This window comes from Populus trichocarpa, chromosome 13 (genome assembly GCF_000002775.5).
Source record: "Populus trichocarpa isolate Nisqually-1 chromosome 13, P.trichocarpa_v4.1, whole genome shotgun sequence".
Taxonomy (NCBI): Eukaryota; Viridiplantae; Streptophyta; class Magnoliopsida; order Malpighiales; family Salicaceae; genus Populus; species Populus trichocarpa.
Genome location: NC_037297.2, coordinates 15,471,266 through 15,490,987, shown reverse-complemented (window position 1 = coordinate 15,490,987; position 19,722 = coordinate 15,471,266). Strand labels below are relative to the sequence as shown.

The window sequence follows — 19,722 nt, the reverse complement described above, 5'->3', positions numbered from 1 at the left end:
ATACATTAAAAACATAGAAATGGGACCCAATTGGAAAGGTTATGTTTTAGGAGTTGTATCGAAAATTATGATGATAGTTGAGGGACTAAAATGAGAAAAGGGGATTGTAGATAGATAAGCCAGATAAGGTTGTCTGATACCGGGTTCTTTTTTGTTCGGCCTACCCACTTTTTTCTCATAGTTTTGCTTCCAAAGCACCACAACTGTTGTACAAGCAGGTGAAGGAGGAGAAAGAAAATGTTAAGCCTAGCAGTGGGGTCATCAGTTGCTGCAATGAACAAGGTTTCCATACATTATACTGTGAATTATGGTAATGGTAGTGGGAAATCCACAGCCACACAGTTTGGCTTTATCAAGGGATCACAGCAACCACCATCTCTCCTTTCCGCTACTACCAATATTTCCTCCTCCTTTAAGACTGCCGTTGCCGCTGTTGATTCCAACGATCTCACTTCCTCTCCCACTCCTCCTGACAAGGTTCTTCAATTTCTTTCTCTTTTTCTCTTCTACCTCTGCTTACTCCACTACTAATTTACATGTTATATTAAGATGTTATTTATTGATAGAATGCCTAGTAATTCCTTTTCTTTTACAATGCCAATTGATCAATACTGTGAAAATTGTCACTTCATCATCATTTTCCTACAAATTACAAACTCCCATGTTGCTTTTTACTCCAATAAATCATGCATGTATAATTGGCAACACAACTAGGAAATTCCCAGTTCCTCCTATAAAGAAAACCCCCATTGTGGATCCTACTTGGAAGGCATCAGGAACCTATACATGCTCAGAGAATGTATTTGCAATTTTATTTTTATTTTTTTGGCATGAAGCAGTCCCAAAACTTTACCTCTTTCTTGTTGCATTACAGCAAGAAGCCAACAAGTACTACTTTGTTGTTGCCAATGCAAAATTCATGCTGGATGAAGAGGAGCACTTCAAGGAGCTCTTGTTTGAGCGCCTTCGTAACTATGGAGAGCGTAATAAGGAGCAGGACTTTTGGCTTGTGATTGAGCCCAAGTTCTTGGACAAATTCCCTAACATCACCAAAAGACTGAAGAGACCCGCTGTTGCTCTAGTCTCAACTAATGGCACATGGATGACGTAAGAACATTCTTCCACCCTTCCTCGTTTGGACTACAAGTTCTGATAATTCCTTGTTTCTGTGTATGCTTCCTAGCTTATACTTAGCATTTGATATATGTATTTTAATTTTTATAACTACCTAGGGAAGAGCCTTCACCAGAGTTATTCTAAAACTTCAAGACATAGATGATAATGTTTAGGCCTTGGAGGATTGAATGCTGTGGTTTATCATTTGTTGGGCGCAAGCCACAATCTTATTCAGTTTTTCAGTATGTCTAACAATATTCCCTATGCTGCCTTCTTGGTTGCAAGACAAACTATGGTGTTATGATGACTTGTTTATTCATAATATGTGTAGCAATTGACAAAAGTATAATTTCACTTGCCTAGTATGCCAACCACGCTCACACATTTTCAAAGTCTGCTCATCAGCCTAGTGAATTGAACAAGACTCATGAATCAAGCTCTTAAAAACAGAGTTGTCTAGGCTTGTACTTAGCTAGAGCATGCCTACCTTGGCTCTGACACTCCTTATCCTGGAAATTATTGGGATTTCCTTTTTTATGACAATTTTGCACTTCTCCTGTTTGTTTGTTTGGTGAGGTGCAAGGGGATGCTTACTAAAGAGCCTTGTTGCTTATCTGTTCATCACATATGCAGTATGTTAAAAATCATCTTCATTCCTCTAGAAAGATAAGTTCTTATGTGTGCTTGTGTGGTGTGTCCTTGGGCTTATCTCTCTTGCTCCTCATGGATGTGGCTTCCCATTTTGTGGTTCGGCAGGTTTATGAAATTAAGGTTGGACCGTGTTCTATCTGATAGCTATGAAGCTGACACTCTAGAAGAAGCATTAGCCTCGAATCCTACCACTATAGAGTTTGAGAAGCCAGAAAACTGGGTGGCACCATATCCAAAGTATGAATATGGATGGTGGGAGGCCTTCTTGCCTGCTGAATCAAGAGAATCAAAAGTATAGAACATTTTGCCTAGTTGGTTTTCTGCCGTCTTACCAAGAAGGATTTTCATTGTATCTTAGATAATAGCACCCTTAGCTGCTGGAACCTGCATGCAGCTTTATGAGTTGGTAAGATGGTCAAACTTGTTAAGAGCCTTGTATGTTTGAAAGATTTTGTAACTTGATATCTATAATTCAGCAAAGAAGTGTCTTTAAAATAGCACTGTGAGCAATCCTATCTGGTACAATAACCTATTCAAATATGAGGCTGTTCTTTTTTGCACTTCGTTTAAACCAGCCATGGCATTACATTGCTCCTTTGTTTTGAAGATGATAAATGGTTTACTTTCTCTGTACCATGTACTCCCAGGAAATCTAAGCTTGCCTCTCACAAATGGTAAACAGAGAAAAACTACTAACCACTGCAATATGCTTATTCTTAATGCTGCTTATGATGCTTCTCGGAACGAAAGATTGGGAGCTTTTGCAGAACATTTTCATTCAAGACAGCAGACTGCTTCTTCACTTCAAACCACAACTTCTCAGCATAAATGTCCACAGCATCTTCATTTTTCTCATACAGCATTGGCGCTGTCATTAGCATTACAAACACTACACGAACCATGTAACACTGTATCAGAACTTAAGCAATGGAAAATAAAATACCAATGAGACGAAGCCCAATCATGCCATGGATTTACTTAGAAAACAAAAGGCATTAGAAGAGATTAAACAGAAGCTCACATAGGTATAACAAAGTCAAAAAACTGAACCAGCTTCCTATAACAGAGAGAACCCACAGAACCGCAATCACCTGCAAATCAAATTGCACATCATGGTTAGAAAAGATGCATTTTAATGTGCTGCAAATTGCAAAGCCTTTGAGTGAATGAAAAGGTACCTTAAGAAACTTCTTCAAATCCTTCCCAGAAGCTACATCCTGGAAGGATGTAAACGCGCGGTTGATGATGCCCCTAAGCAAAAGAAGGAAATTCACAAACAGTTCATCCGGCAGGGTTACCTCGGGGAGTTTTGGGGGCGACCTGCATCATCAAATAGAAACAAGTTTGATAACTACACTCTTCCCTAAAATTACAACAGAAATCCCTTATGCACGATCCTGGCAGTAATTTTCCTATTACCACTAAAATGTCGAGAAAACCAATAAAGACACTACAAGGATGAGGCGCGGTGTTGAGGAAAATATAAGGGGTCGAAATAAGAGGAACTCACACATTGATGTAGGAGGCTAAATTGGACCACAGGAAGACCGTTGTCGATGACAGAATAAGAAAGTGGCAAACCAAAGTAAGCAAGTGATAACCTATGCACTCAAACAGAAACCATGTGACTGTGACACCGGCAAAAATGCGTGTTGAGATCTGCGTGTTTCGCCACAGTATGATATTGGCATCTGAACACAAAGAGATACACACAATCAACTACGAACGAGGAGATGAGGAAACCAAAAATGGATGTAAACACGGTTGATTCTTACGTTTTTCACCGCCAAGAACCAAGTGAAGAGGCTTCTGGCGTCCAAAGAGGTGATTCTTATGGGTCGAATGCAGCATGATGTACTCATCAATCTCAGTTTCAGAAGACGAGTCAAATTTCTCATTGTTATCATGGTCCTCGATCTCTTTGAGCAACTGTGAATCAAACCCATCCATTGGATATTCCACCACAACGTCCTTTCCTGAGAGTTTAGTTTAGGAATAGGGACGGATGGTCCTGGTTGTCTTAAGTCTCTGCATGTTTTCAACATGAAACTGAAATATTCAATAAGGGAAGACGAAAGGGGCGCTAGATGACCCCCTGAAACTCGCAACTGGGGAATGGCTGCACTATTTTTACCATACCATGCGCTGGCTTGCATTTCCTGAGCTTCTAATTTTAGTATTTCAGCCTACCATTAATTGCTGTGCACGGATATCCTTAATTGGAAGATCATCTAATTTTATAAATATTTATCTTTATTAATAAAACAAGGTGTGGGCTATTTTTATTTTATTTATGCAGCATGATTAATCACAATAATAAGGGGCAACACCGTCCGTTGAAGCAGGATGGAGAGGTATATATTATTCATCATAGATAACAGGCATATACACCAGGTGCCAAGTGCAAAGGAATGGGACACGAGCAATGTGAATAAGTAAAATTGCAGCAACACTCATCATATATATAGCTTCTCTTGAAAGTTGAAGCAGGAGGAAGCCGATTCTCACTGCTTATATAGGTTTGCTGATCACAACGTCTTTATCAAGAGATCAACTCCACGTTCTGGCTCTATGACCAACCTAAGAGCGGGCGAGTGAATGTATTTGGGTGAGAGGGAGAGAGAGAATTGTGACAGAATGAGAGCTATCAGTATCTTGAGTTCAGCAATAGCCAAGTTCTGTCCAAGACACATCCGAGGCCCAACACCAAATGGCATGTATAGGTGTGGGAGCTTGCAAGCACCTGTTATGCCTTTTGCAAATCTATCTGGGTTGAACCTGTATGCATCCGGTCCCCACACTTCAGGATCAGTATGCAGTGTCAGCACCATTGTCCACACATTCACACCCTTGGGAACGGTAATGCCCCCAAATTTCATCTCCTTAAAGGCCTCCCTTGACACCACCGCCACTGGTGGATAAAGTCGCAACGATTCATGAATCACCATATTTAGCTGCATAGCAAAAGATTTTCTTATATTTTTCAAGTGTTCCTTGAAGCTTATATGCTTGGACTTTGAATTATATATTTGGAATGTAATTTTTAAATGACCTCAAATAGCTAATAAATCTTGTAATGAAACACTAGTGATTGTGATACCTGTTTCATCTTGCGAAGCATATCTGCGTCTGGAAGACAACCTGATCCACAGACTTCAAGAACTTCTGCACGGACACGATCCTGCCATTCTTGATTTGCAGCCAACAGCATGAGGCACCATGTGGCAGAAACTGCTGTAGTCTCATACCCTGCCAAGTATATATTCTTGCAGTTATCAACAATGAACCGGTCCATTGCATCCTGTCCCAGGTTGCTAGTTTTGGCACTCTCAAGGACCATTTGCAAGAGATCCTTCTCATGTGCAGTTTCCTTTCTCTCTTTGACTATTTCGAGTATCAAATTGCGGACGTATTTCTCTAACGCCCATGCTTCTCTATTGTTCTTGGTGGGAATATATCTGTAACAACCGATCACCAATCCATTGCTAATTTTGTTTAGAAAAAGATATCAAAGCGAAGTCATATAGGTCTTTAAATCTCAAGAAACGGCTAATTTACCTCATGCCAGGAATTCCAGTGGATAGACTTTTCTTGGACATAGCCTCCTGAAGATCTCTTAGTCTCGAGAAAATTTCTGCTCCTTCGGAATAATTGCTCCCAAAACAGGCTCTTGAGATGACATCTCCGGAGAAGCTTCTCATACCCTCGTCAATTTTGATCTCTGCTACTCCACCCTCTTTATCAATTCTACTCTTCCATGAGTTTAGCAGCACAGTGGTGGATTCAATTATCAAGCTCATCATTCCCTGTAGGCCAAGATTTGATCTATCACTCCATCTTTGCAAGAGGTATCTAATAAAACGAGATTTCTTGCGAGTAAACAAGATATATGGGGCAAACGATTTTACCTTAACCTTGTCACCGTATAATTCAGGGGCGATGATTTTCCTCTGATGGGCCCAAACTTTCCCATTTGAAGTCAGAATGCCCTGACCAAGCAAAGAACCGAGTTCTTTCTGCTGATATGAAGGCTTCCCAAATTCTAATGATGTGCATGTACTAATTTCTCTCACCACATCAGCCCGGCTCACGTATAATATTTGTGTGTTGCCCAACGAAAATACAAATACTGGACCTGTACTTACAGATTACATAACATTAATTAGAATTAGGAGGACGGACTGTACAAATGAAGAGTTGATAGACATGGGTGGGGAGTATGAACGTATAAATATGTGCTTAAGTATATGGTGTTGAAAAGTGTTATTTGGCTATAGTACCATATTGCTTCCTCCATTGCTCAAAAAATGGAAAGAGGGTAGCAGCACAGTTGTGGAAAACCGGTGGTTCATTTGTAGAAGCCTTTACTGTTGTGGATTGAGACTTCCTGATCTCGCTTATGTTTCCAAGCAGCAGGGATGGACTTGGTCCCCTAATGCCTTGCTTCCTTAGTACAGAACGAAGCCTTTCTGGTTTTAGCACCAGCCCAGAATACAAAAGCTCTAGCAATCCAAGAAAGGTTATCACTACTGCAAGTGAAATGAGTAACACAAGTTCCATATCAACAGAGGTTTACCTTTCTAAGGATTTAATCTAGTGTCTTAGCACTCTTTCTCACGTACGTTTGCTAACACAAGCAAAAAGATCACTACTAGCTAGAGGGCTTATGGATCTTAGCGATTACCTCCAAGCCACCTTATATAGAGTTCACAGTATAGGGAAATTTCGTCGTACAGAGAAACAGAACATGTCAGATATACATGCAACAGAAACAGCATATCATGACGGTCAATTCATCCAGGAATAAGAGTGATATCATGAGTCATGGCTAGGGTCAAGGTGTTCTCGAGTAAATCACTTCTTCAATGTAAAATGGAGGTCATTAATAGAACAAATTCTAGAAAGTTTTCAGTGATAATTTACAATATATATATATATATATATATATATAAAGAAGGTAAAGGTCAAGCACGAGGAGACTTTACTGGTACTAAAGAGACGGACGAGTTTATACCTGTATGGTAAACTGTTAGCACACATACAAATCTTAATTTTGGGAAACAAAAATAGAGCTTCTATAATGGAATAGAGAAATGGGAAAACTTTTTTTTTTTCTATTTTTATTGGAGTTGCTTGTTGTCTTCTCTTTTTGTTTTTAGAAAAGTTGCATGAAGTCTTCGTCCACCTCTCAAATCATTTTCTTCACGGGATGGCCGCGCTACTGTTTAAACAACAAGGAATTAGCTAGAACAGCAAAGACACGCTGGTAGTTAACGGAGGTCAAGAATGGCCAGGGCTCATTTTCTCATCAATGTTTGGCATCCGTGGACTGTCCTGCCATTATCATGCAAAAAGAACAAAAATTATGAGAATGATTCGTCGTTCGCATCTTATTCCTCCAATGTATAGTTGCATGATGACCTCACCAAACCAAACCACCCCGGTTTATTGTTACTTCACCCTTCCAAGAAAGCACCGCAAGTGGAGAAAAAACTATCCAAGTCCTGGTACATGAAATTAGAAAATTTCCCCTTTTTCTACTAGTACTAAAAGTGTGGGATTTGGATGCCTGTAATAGATGTCTAGAGATCCTAATTGAGTTTAACTTAATTAATTCAGTTGAGAGTCACCTCACAGCTAGATGGTTGTTAGGTCAAAGATGGTCTCGTGAATAATATCCATCCAATATTTCTTCAAAAGAAAGAAAGCAGCTGTCACACTGAAATTACGAGTAAGAATCCACGAAGTTCCTACTGCACTTCCTTGAGGTTTAATTTTTATCATGAAACACGAGCAGCAGCAAGCAAGCATATACGCATCTCTGGTCTTCGTTGAGTTTGCTTCCACACTTGTGAAGGCTTTAGATGGTCAGGGTCTTCGTTGAGTTTGCTTTCACACTTTTGACCCTCTCCTTCCTTGCAAGCGATCTCCTGATTAATCTTCCTCGGGGGATTAATTAAATTTCTAGGTAGTCTCCGGGCTATAATAATATTACACCGAGCTGTTTTAATCAGTAACGAGATGCATTCCCCGTGCGGTCACGGATTTATAAAACAAATATATTTAATAGTATTATAATTATAAACCAGCGCTAGATAAGTAATAGAAACTAAAAGTATGATGGAGCCAATATTTCATGACGGAAAAAAAAAGTTGTGTTGGTAATCAAAACTTAGAGACTGAACAAAATGATTTGTAGTAATCCACAGTGTTTTGAGAGGAAAGATACAATGCTTTCGCCACATGATTTAGCTTTTCTGTTAATAAAAAGCAAAAAAAATTACAAAGCTAAATTCTCTACCAACTTAATATTAAAAAAAAACCAACAAAGATAATTATGGAAGGAAAAAAACGCATGAGAAAAAACGTTGTAGCAATTGACAATGTTTTGTGAGGAAAACTACGGTGTTTTTCCCAATAAAATAAAATCAATTAAAAAACCATTTAGAGAAATACTGTAGCAATCCATAGTGTTTTGTGAGAAAAACTACAACGCTTTCCCCATATGATTTAGTTTTACTGTGATTATAATTTTTAACCAACTTAATATTAAAAAAAAATAGACAAAGATAATTTTGAAAAAATAATAAAAAAATCATATGGGAAACACTGCAATAATTCACAGTGTTTTAAAGAAAAAAAATTATAAAGCTAAATTCTTAATCAGCTCAATATTAAAAAATCAAATTGATAGAGACAATTTTAGAGAAAAAAATGTTAAAAAAACACCAAAAAAAATGGGAAAAAAATCATGTTGGAAACACTGTAGCAATTCATAGTGTTTTGTGATGAAAGCTACAGTGCTTCCTCACATGATTTAACCTTATTTGTAATGACTTGTAATTGTAATTTTCAACAATGTTTTATGAGGAAAGCTACAATGCTTTCCTTATATGATTAAGTTTTATTACAAAGTTAAATGCTAACTAACTCAATATTAAAAAAAATAAAATCGACGAAGATAATTTTGGAAAAAATTATTACAAAAAAAAAACACAAAAGAAACTGGAAAAAAACCATGTGAGGAAAAACTGTATCAATCCATAGTGCTTTGTGAGGAAAAACTTGTATTTACTTGTAATTGCAATTCTTAACCAACTTAATATTTAAAAAATAACATTAACAAAGATAATTTTAGGGAAAAACATAACAAAACAGAAAAAAAAAACCATATGAGAAAAAACATTGTAACAATCCACAGTAATTTGCGAGGAAAGTTACAGTGTTTTCCTCACATATTGTAACTGTATTTTTTAACCAACTCATTATTAAAAAATAAAATAAAAAAGATAATTTCAGAGAAAATCATTAAAAAAAAAACAATGCGGAGAAATACTGTAGCAATCAACAATGTTTTAAAGAAAAAAATTACAAAACTAAATTCTCAATCAACTCAATATAAAAAAAATCGACAAATATAATTTTTAAAAAAAAATAAAACAGAAAAAAATACGTGGGAAAACACCATAGCAATTGACAGTATTTTAAAGGAAAAAAATTACACAGCGAAATTTTTTGTAAAACCTCCGGGCGAAAAATCATAAATTGACTAGTTTTATATAAAACAAACAAATTCATAAATCTTGATTGGGTTATCAAAAAATTCTGAAATTTTGCGTGGAGCCTTCTAATATGATACCTTAGCTTGGGTTAAAATTTCAGAATTTTTAGAGAAATTCAGAAATTTGACGAAAAAAACACAATTCGACTAGTTTTACATTATTGGACGTAATTTTCAATCCGACCATCAGATTGAGCTGAAATTTTATGAAAAACCCTAAAATATATTGAATAAAATCTGGTTAAAATTTTAAGATGAATAGAGCTCGGTAGTGCTAGAAAAAAAAATAAAGACCGTCAAATAGAGGCAAACATATTCATTAAGGGTATCATAGTAATTTGCCATTGAAAAGAAAACATATAAGCTCTCCTTCTCTTTTATTAACTGTCGAATAGGCAGAAACAAAAAGATGAAAGGAAAAAACAGAGCATAACGTGAGAGAAAGAGAGAAAAGTAAGGCAAAACAATAAGGAAATTGAGAAAATAACTTTATAAACTTGCAAGTTCAACCTATAAAACACTAAATCAAGTGAAGGAAGGAGGATTTGAGAAGGGGAATTCAGCTAACTTTGGAAGAGAAGATAAATTGGAAGAAAAGCAATAGGTAAGCATGAGAAGTTTGGATTTAATGTTTGATTTAGATGTTTTCTTAAGCTTATTTGATTAAGTTAGGAAGTAATTTCATGGAATTTTACCTTAGTTTCCCTTAAATCCTAGATTTTTGAACTTAGGGTTTTTATGTGAATTTGGGGGAATTAGGAGGGGAAGGAAAAATGATGAAATTGAAGTGGAATAGAATGAAAACAAGTTGAAATAACAAGTAAATGAAGAAAAATTTGGGGGAGGAAAAAGAAACATAAATTCAAATTAAAAGAGAAATAAACTAGCTAAAAGAAAATATGAAGACAAGATGTCTAGGTTGTGTTTGAATATAGTATTTAGATAAAATAAGTAATATGATGTGAGGGTATAAAGAATAGAAGAATTATTTGATGGAGGAATTATGAACATAGAGTAAGCAAAGAAGTGACTTGAGTTAAATATGAGGTTGTATGTAAAATAATGATGTTATATTTGAGAATGAATTTTTATTAGAACAAATTACAAATAAAAATATTACGTGCTTTGTGTTTCGGCACGTAAGAAAAATATTAATAGACTAATGATATAATGACACTTGATTGATTCAGGAGTTGTGTTATCAGACAGGAAGAGCTGGGTCATCCCGAGCAGAAGGTAGGTGATTCGTCACCTTATTTTGTAATTTTTAGTTTTCCTAATAATCTATGTTGCTTAGTTAATTGATATTAAACGAATGGAGCAAATGAATAAATGGAGTTATGATTATGTGAATTACCGGTAAATTATGTGGAATTACCGGGTTTTATTGGTTAACAAAGAGGTTAACCGGATATGGGGTAATTCGTATGGAATTACCGGATTGTTTGGCTAATAAAAGAGGTTAGCCGGATGCTGGGTAATTCGAATGGAATTACCGGATTGCTTGGCTAATAAAAGAGGTTAGCCGGATGCGGGGTAATTCGAATGGAATTACCGGATTGATTGGCTAATAAAAGAGGTTAGCCGAATGCTGGGTAATTCATATGAATTACTGGATTGATTCTGGTAACCAAAATGGGTTAGCCGGATTTTTGGGTAATCAAGAGAATTACCGGGTTTATTGGTTAACAAAGAGGTTAACCGGATAAGGAGTAATTCATATGAAATTACCAGATTGATTGGCTAACAAAAAAGGTTAGCCGGATGATGGGTAATTCGAATGGAAGTACTGGATCTATTGGTGACCGAGGAAGGAAACCAAATTTCTGAGTAATTATATGGAAGTGTTAGATTTATTTGGTAATTAAGATGAGTTAGCTGGATTTTTAAATTTTGAAAAGATTATGTAAATTAAAGGATTAAGTTAGATTGAAGTAAAAGTATTAAATTTCAAAGGTTAAGAGTAATTAATTAATATTAGACTACTATAGTGAGTAAGTTAATTAATATAGTTATTGTTGAAACAGGTACATCGCGAAGTGATGCAGATCGTTAGATGTAGGAAATCTCCTGTTTATATTTTGGAATGTAATTGTCATGTCTTTACTTTGAATGTAAATCCTTTTGTGTTGTAAAAATTAAGTAGAAGATGTAATATGTAGTGGATGTATTATATATATGTATAATTGTTAGTATGACCAAATCATTTTCAAAATGATAAGATAAGATTTATTATAAATATAATATGACTCTTAATCTTAATGTTGTATTTACGTAGTTTAAAGGCTTATATGTAGTTAGTTAGCATTTATTACGTTTAGTGATGAATGTGTTTATCTTTTGAGTTGTTTTGATAGTACATTTATGTTGATTTACTAATGGATATTATGAGACTTGCATATATTGATAATTATAAATATTGAGTTATTGTTTGATGAATGGAATGTGATCCAGGATAATTGGATCAAGATGGAAGTTGTAATGACATATAATAGAAGTGTTGTCGATAACTTGGTACCAACAATAATAGAGGAAACTCTGCCGAAATTTTCAAAAAAAAATCCCATAATTTTAGACATATTACTCAATACTTGACATTGTTAAAGAAATGTTGGGAGATTTCATGATATTATAATTTGAGGGTGTTACATTTTTAACCAGCTCAATATTTAAAAAGTAAAATCAATAAAGATAATTTTTTTTTAAAAAAAAAAAAAAGGAAAGTTGGAAAAAAAAAGTAATTTTGGAAAAAAAAAAACAAAAAAAAAGGGAAAGTTGGAACTAAAAAATGCAAAAAAGCAAAAAAAAAGAAAAAAGGAAAAAGCATTATGGATTACTGTTGTAATCCACAGTGATTTAGGTGTGGGGGAACAATGATTCCCCCACACCATTTAGATATTGTTATAATAGTAATAGGGTCAATATCAATTTTTTAAAAAAACTATTAAGAGTATTGAGAACGTTTTAAGTGTTTTAGATTTAATATTTATGCTAGACTCAAACGATTTGAGTTTGACAGTCATGCTAGACTCAAAAGCATCTAAGCAACTTGGATCTGACAGTTATGTATGTCCAATCGACTTAGATATGGCAATAATGTCAGACTCAATCGCCTTGAATTTAGTAGTCATGCCAAACCAAAGATCTTAGAGTCTGACAGCCTTGATAGATCCAAGCAACTTAGGTCTTGTATAACTGTCAAACCCACGTAGACAAACATGTTAGACCCACGTTACCTGTGTCTGGCACCTAAGTAATTTGGCTCTTGCTTGTTTGTCAGACCCAAGTAAACGTGGGTCCAACGCAGCTTTTGGAATTTAAAAATAATAAAACAATGATTATAAAAAATTACACAAAAAACAATGTGAAATGACAAAAATATCCTCATATACAAAGCTTCTTTTTTGTCTTTTCCAAAGCTAAAAATATATTCTAAAAGTCAAAGAATTCTTAGGCAACAAGTCTTAATTTTTTTAACCTTGATGGTAGAGTAATATTTTTATTATGCAAATAATCATAAAAAGACTACCATACCCCCGTTGAAACGTTTAATGATCAATGAGCCTATGAAAAATAATGAAATACCCCCACAACTAAGGTTTTAATTTTTTCAACCAAAGGGCAAAATGATAGTTTAACTTTTGTGAAAAAAACAACATTAGCCTCATCTCAAGCCTTTAGAGCTTAGAAAATCCATTGTGCAAGTATACAGTGGATTGTGTCTTGATCCATAGTACACTTGCACAGGGTTGTCAGACCCAAACGTCTGGGTCTAGCACCAAACATGGTTGCCACACCCAAGGCGTTTGGGTCTGGTGTGGTTGTCAGACCCAAGGCTTTTGGTCCTGGAATGGTTGTCAGACCCAAGTAGCTTAGGTTTGGCATGTTTGTCAAACCCAAGGCACTTGTGTCTGATATGGTTTCCAGATCCGAGGCGTTTGGGCCTAGCGTAGTTGTCAAACCCAGGCGCGGGTCTAACATTGTTTTGGGCCTGACCTAGCATGGGTCAACCCAAGAAAATTTTTTAAAAAATATTTGAGATGTTAATATTTCATATGAAAAAATTAAGAAATAATCCATGTGGATATAAGCTAAAAGACTATTTCAAAAGGTTTTTTTATCCCACATTGAAAAAACACAATTTTTTTTTCTTGTGAACATAGAGTATATATATTAATGGGCTTCAAATCTCACTTTGAAAAAATAAAACATTCTTCTTGTATTTATATAGTGAACTTTGATATGAATTAGTAACCAACTGAAAAAGATAAAAAAGGAAGGGTCTCTAGCAAGGGGAAAAAAACACATTTGAGAAAAAAAAGTCTTTATTGGGTTCTGCTGGGTCACTCGAGTCCCGAGTTGACCTGACGTGTTGGACTGGGTCTGGTAACTATACTTAAACAGCAAAAAGCGAACTTGAGAGCGTTAATTATAATTTATTCCCTTCTTCTCTAGTTTAATAAAATCAGTTAATTGATCTTTAATATTTCAAAATATAGATTTAGGTTTGCTTTTGCACTATTATTTTTAAATTTTATTTTTAACCCAAGCGCCTGAGTCTGGTAACCATGTCAGACCCATGCACCTTTTTTTGAATGCCAAACCTAAAACGCTTAGTTTTGGCAGCCATGTTAGATCTAAACATGATTACCAGATCCAAGTAGCTTAGATCTGGCATGGGTGTCAGACCCAAATCACTTGGGCCTGGAATGGTTGTCAAACCCAAGTATCTTGGGTTTGGCGTGGTTGTTAGACCCAGGCGTTGGTCTAACATTGTTGTCACAAGCATCCCTAAAATTCACTCAATTTTTTTTTATTAATCTCTAATTTTAGTGAAGAAAGCATCTACAAAATTACACAAATTAAGATAGTCAAAAGGACAATAAGTCTTTTACATATACAATATTTTCTTTTCCTACAACATAATGTATCAATTCAAAAGTTTTCTCTTATGATCATATATTTCTAATTTCTGTATATACTAATAGTTATAATGTAAAATAAATTCTTCTTATAACAAACTTTAACAATTAGATCATGCAATAATATCTTAAATTTAAAAAAAGCATGAACCCTTTAAAAAACTGTCCACCACTTGGATGGAAACATAAAATTAATATTTTCATCCACAATGCATACAAAAAAAGAAAATTTATTTTTGAAGACTTGAAATAAATCACTTAGAACTCAATATTTTTTCTTATTTTTTCCTCTTCAAATATAACAAATTTATAAAATAAGTTGCACAAACAAAAAAGAGTTTATAATTAAGTTTTATTATAAATGAATAAAAAATCTTGCTTTAATGAACCAATGTTTGTTTTTGCAATCCAGTTATGCTTTTAAAAAATTTTAACTCAGGCGTCTAGGTCTGACATGATTGTTAGATCCAGACGCGTGGGTGTGACATGGTTGCCAGGCTCAAAGTGCGTGGGTCTAGCAACCATGTTAGATCCAAGTTTCTTAGGTCTGACAACCATAATTGATTTGACAAACAACAAATAAAGAGGATCACAAATGTGCACTTTAGTTTTTATGAGAGAGAAAGGAAAGAAAAAATATAAACAATTGATTATCGACAGCAATCCAACCATTATTTGTCTACAAGTGTCATATCATAGGGAAGAGGGCATGGTTGCATATCCAGTAAGAAGGTGGATGGACAGATTTATTAATCAAGAAGCGCCACACGCATCTCTTTAATGGTGTGGATGTCATCTTTTTGCTAGAGAAAAAAAAAAGAAACATTTTACAAAAGGATAAAAAATTAAAATAAAACTATTATTACAATTTATAATAAAAAATTTCTTGATTTACCGTAATTTTCCGAACAATTTAGCTCTTACCATAATGATAGAACGCTAGAACGCTAGAACGCTAGAGGGACTGTTACTGTTTGTAACAGTTAAGCCCAAGACGCTTGCTAGGGCCTTGTCTTGCCAGTAGCCTCACCTCACATGTAGATTGCAGTTTAATTATTATTTTTCTTTACCTTCTAATTTGTGTTTTGCCAAAAGCCATTGTCCTTTTTTTGTGGCGATGCCAAACTTTGTTCTCTCTCTTTATCCGGAGCAAGAACTAAGAGGCATGGGAGATTGAAATGAGCAATTTTACCTTAGAATATGCCAGACTTTGCTCTTATTGGTGTGAACCGTAAAGAAGAAGGTACGCCCGCCTTAAATGGTTCGTTTGGAGAAGTACAAATATAGATTGATCAAGAAATATTGCTCCCATGCCTTTTGGTTTTTGTGTTTGTGTTATTCTTTTCGATAAACGGTTCCAAGGTTCGTCTTTAAATTTAGCTTTTCTATCTCTCCTCTTGTGCTAAAATAGCATGGTTCATGCAGAGCTCGGCTGGCCAAGGGCCTGCAGATTGCAAATAATAGTATGGGTAACCTTCAACTCGTTGCACAGTATTTGACCATCCTTGGACGCTTGGCTGGCTCTTGCCCTGCATGATACTGTACAAACCAGAGAGATCTTGAGATCTTCCCTTACACTGGCAAATAAGTTGTTTGATATCCCGACTCATATCTGAGTGCTTCTGTTCTGACTGGTATAATAGCTAAATGTGTTAACCCTTGCTCATGATTTGATTTAGTCAACTCAGATTAGCACTCTTTCAAGACAAGATTTATTTACAAATTACAGGTTTCTGTTTTGGTGATTCAAGAATGCAACCCTAGCTTGGAGAACGAGTTCTTCTGTTTCAACCTCGACATTCCAGAATCTGTTGGTCTAACAGCTCCATTGCCAGCGTCTTCATCGCCAAGGCTATTAGATTTGGACAGTCTGGACAATCGACGGCGTGGGAAGAGAAAACTTTAGCTTGTAGGTTGTTTTGTTGATACAAGAGAGAATGGGAAATGAGACGGAGGCTAATTAACACTTCAACATGTATAATTGCAGGCACCGTTCTTTGCATTGTTGTCGCTCGTTAGAAGTAAACCAACGAAAAATATCGTCCAATCTCTTTCTCACTCAGCTTCAATCTGTAGGCTAGTACAGGCTGCTTCTTTTTTTCCCTGTGATGACAAATATAAATAGCAATACACTGCAGTGCAGTGCTTGGGATTGCAAATGATGGTTTGGTGGAAAACGAACTGGCAACTTGCAGGGTTTATTCATTTTGAGATTCCGCCGATTGCCATATAGAGATACCGATGAAATAACTCCCAAGAAAAGAAAAGGGTGGTCATTGTATCATTTACTTTGTAGACTCTGTTTCTCTACCGTAAAAGTAAAAATGAATTCTCTTTGTAGAGTTGTATGCGATGTGCAAAAAATGCCTGTACGTTGTTCAATTCTATCTTTTTATTATTATTCTTTAGGATGCTTGGTGAAGGTTGTATGATATGACCAGATAATTAAGGATCGATTCTCTGTTGGATGAAACATATTCACACATGGCCAATTGGTGAGTGAGCTTCACTTTTTAATATGATATTGTGAGTTATGGAGGGGTATAGAAGATAAACATTGTTAATCAGCTTCATCTTCGGTTTCTTCCCGAAATTGAAGCTGAGTCCCACAGGTGACAAAAAAGACCAGAGCTGCATTTCCATGTGCCTCTTTGTCGCCTCGAGTAGCCAGTCAAGCTCCCTCTGCGGTTAGTCCAGCTATCTCTTTGAGTGGTTTCCACACGAACTTTCTCCTGCACATAATTGAGTTTGCAATTATGGAGGTAAATGCAAGCGTACAGCATTAAAGTTTGCAGTGTGGAAAAACGGAATGAATAAGATGCAAATAGGACTAAACAATTGGTGAATTATCAGTTCAAAGCAAAGCTTACCAGTTTCCACATTCAGCAACGACTCTGACGTTAGGGCGGAGTGTTGGCAGCAGAGCAAGAAACTGCAGTTCCGCCTTGGACAAAACCTGTACAAGCGGCATGCAAAAACATGAGTGAATGAAATTTTATTCGATTTGAATGCTTGCCGGCTATACTTTTCTTGGTTCCTCCTAATTGTATCACGAAAAAACCATAGAAATGTAACTGAAAACGAAATGCGTTTGGGTAATTTCACATACCTTGGCTTCGATTATCCAAACCACAAGTCCCTTGGCATTAGGGGGCAGGTGTTCAAGTCTGAAATCAACTTCTGGGGGGAAATACCACCTTGCTATGGGTTGCTTCCCTAGATGTGCCTGAAATTAATGCATTCACCGAAAGCATAAGCTATCATGAAATGAATATTGATTGATGGTGGGAGTGCATCCAATGCATAATTACTCACAGGACAAACAGGATGAACTTTGGTGAGGGTGGTCTCAGGATCCCCAAGGCCACGAGCACTGAGGTCAAGGAAGTAGTAGCCCTGGCGGATGAGGCGGTTAAGGTAACGACCCTCGTAGCCTCCTTCGTGAGGGGGGTAAATGGCAAGGGCTTTGTGCTCCTCCACATCTGACAGCCACTGCCCTATATCAAATTTTACCAAATCCCCTCCAATGAAGTCACCTAATCCTATCCCACTACACTTCACCACCAACCCTGCAGTTGGTCTCCTCTTAGATACATTGTTATTATAAATAAATCCCTGCAGCAGCATAACATTTCTGTTTCCTACCATTACACTGATCCTTGGGGAGCAAGAGCGCTGCTGTTTGTGGTGGAGATTGATCGAGGCCGGTGCTCTCCCATGTTGTTGCAGGCTGCAGGTAGATGCCATTCTTTCTCTGCTCTGGAAGACCTTACCAAGTAATTATTAATTGGTGGTGTAGAAGAAGGGAATCCATCATAATGTTAAGATAAACGACAAGGTTTTCAAGAGGCATACAGCTACTAGCTGAGTGAAGCCAAGTGATAGTATGCTGAAGTTGTATGGTAGAGAAACAAGATAAGAGATTAAATCACGAATTGACAAGGATTTGTAATTTTCTCTTTCTTTTCTTTTTCTAAAGTGAATGAGCAATCTCACGGTGTTTGTGGTTGCGGTTACATGCACTTTTAAAAATATTTAATTTTTTTGTTTTAAATTTTTTTGCTTTTTAATATATTAATTTCAAAAATAAATTTAAAAATATATAAAAATATATTTTTTTTTAAGTAAAAACATTTTAAAAATAATGTTTTTTGCTCTTCTAAACAATTACTTAAAAGGTTGTGTTTATCTTTCAAAAGAACTTTTATATTTATTTTTTCATGTTTTACAGTCTAGGTGATAATGGAGACTAAGTTTTCTTTATTATTATTTTAAAAGCACGTTGTTTAAGAAAACATTTTTAAGTATTAGCATTAAAATTCAAATTCAGATTGTTAAAGAAAAAAATAAGACAAATAAGTGGTGGAAACTTTGCAAAATTATTCCTCTGGGAAACAAGGAAAACACTTTTAAAATATTGAATTGAGAGGTAGTTAGACGGATTATTTTGTAAAATTAGCATAATAAATTAAAAAAATTAATAAATTAATATGAATTCAAAAAGATTGAATGAAATAGTATAGTTTAATTATATCATATTTCAAAAACAAAATATTTATTAAATGTAAATATTTCTAAATGTGATAAGATAGTTGTCGCTCTTCAAGGTAATAATATTTAATAAATATCATGTTTTTTATAAATACAGTTATATTAACTAGTCAATCATTTCATAAAAAAAATTATAATTTTATAAAGCTTTTTTTCTAGATATGTTTTTTGAATTAAAATATATATTTATAATGATGTAAAATAATAACTTTAATTTCTTATTTTTTTTTCTTATCATTTCCACCTAAGACTTTTATAGTTTTATATTTTGATTCTCAAGCTTTTTTTATTATCATTTTTAAGTCCATGAATTGTGAGACATGAAAAAGAAAGTTGAAAATGATAATGAGCGAGAAAGAATCATGCTAATGATTTTGTTTTCAAGAAAAAATTGTTGATAGTGATTTTGCACATCAATAAATCAGGGCTTGATTTTCAAATTATAAAATGATTTTAGATTATTTCAAGATTTAAAATGAGAAAAATATATGTTTTTGTAGATGGTTTAGAGATGTTATCCGGTCAAAATGAGCTTCCAAGGTTAGAAACCTAGTGGTAGTAAAAAACAAATTATTAAGAGATGCAAGGAGAGAATTGGGAAAGAAAATTGGAAGGAGATGCTTGGATGTGTACGGGAAATGAATTATTAATATTACAGGGGGGGAGAATCTAAATACCAACCATAATGGGCTCCCTTGTTCTTATTTATTATTGTTAATTTGTCTTAATTTTGTAAGTGTTTTATTTGAATTTAACTTATAAATAAATTGAATTTATATATCTGGATTGAAAGTAATAAAATTTAAATAATTTTGTTTCGTTGTTTTCATATTATTTCTTAGAAGTTTTTTTTTAAAAAAAATATTAGATGAGTATTTTTAATCTTTTTAAAATTTAAAAAATTAAAAAAACATGTAACAG

The 19,722-nt window shown here is 35.1% G+C and overlaps 4 protein-coding genes and 1 long non-coding RNA gene across 5 annotated transcripts; 2 read left to right on the top strand and 3 right to left on the bottom strand.

Moving 5' to 3' along the window:
- The first annotated feature begins 135 nt into the window (after nucleotides 1-135).
- Nucleotides 136-2,338, top strand: LOC7465197 (uncharacterized). Its single transcript, XM_002319953.4, has 3 exons — nucleotides 136-477; nucleotides 875-1,107; nucleotides 1,873-2,338. The coding sequence occupies exons 1-3, from the start codon at nucleotides 238-240 to the stop codon at nucleotides 2,063-2,065; spliced, it is 666 nt and encodes a 221-aa protein (XP_002319989.3). The 5' UTR covers nucleotides 136-237; the 3' UTR covers nucleotides 2,066-2,338.
- On the bottom strand, nucleotides 2,239-3,849 carry LOC7465196 (reticulon-like protein B2). The gene is made up of 5 exons (XM_002319406.4): nucleotides 3,543-3,849; nucleotides 3,278-3,458; nucleotides 2,946-3,087; nucleotides 2,789-2,858; nucleotides 2,239-2,656 (listed from the first exon to the last, which is right to left on the bottom strand). The coding sequence occupies exons 1-5, from the start codon at nucleotides 3,715-3,717 to the stop codon at nucleotides 2,484-2,486; spliced, it is 741 nt and encodes a 246-aa protein (XP_002319442.4). The 5' UTR covers nucleotides 3,718-3,849; the 3' UTR covers nucleotides 2,239-2,483.
- Nucleotides 3,850-4,103: 254 nt separating this feature from the next.
- LOC7464752 (cytochrome P450 714C2) lies at nucleotides 4,104-6,709 on the bottom strand. The gene is made up of 5 exons (XM_002319405.4): nucleotides 6,048-6,709; nucleotides 5,676-5,902; nucleotides 5,326-5,573; nucleotides 4,868-5,225; nucleotides 4,104-4,721 (listed from the first exon to the last, which is right to left on the bottom strand). Exons 1-5 carry the CDS (start codon nucleotides 6,325-6,327, stop codon nucleotides 4,296-4,298), a joined length of 1,539 nt encoding a protein of 512 aa, XP_002319441.4. The 5' UTR covers nucleotides 6,328-6,709; the 3' UTR covers nucleotides 4,104-4,295.
- A 3,021-nt stretch (nucleotides 6,710-9,730) lies between these two features.
- On the top strand, nucleotides 9,731-11,590 carry LOC112323757 (uncharacterized). The gene is made up of 3 exons (XR_002977216.2): nucleotides 9,731-9,932; nucleotides 10,519-10,564; nucleotides 11,356-11,590. It is a non-coding gene; the product is annotated as an uncharacterized LOC112323757 (long non-coding RNA).
- Nucleotides 11,591-16,735: 5,145 nt separating this feature from the next.
- Nucleotides 16,736-18,147, bottom strand: LOC7464751 (NAD(P)H-quinone oxidoreductase subunit N, chloroplastic). Its single transcript, XM_002319404.4, has 4 exons — nucleotides 17,566-18,147; nucleotides 17,360-17,476; nucleotides 17,121-17,206; nucleotides 16,736-16,982 (listed from the first exon to the last, which is right to left on the bottom strand). Exons 1-4 carry the CDS (start codon nucleotides 17,995-17,997, stop codon nucleotides 16,922-16,924), a joined length of 696 nt encoding a protein of 231 aa, XP_002319440.3. The 5' UTR covers nucleotides 17,998-18,147; the 3' UTR covers nucleotides 16,736-16,921.
- Nucleotides 18,148-19,722: the final 1,575 nt, after the last annotated feature.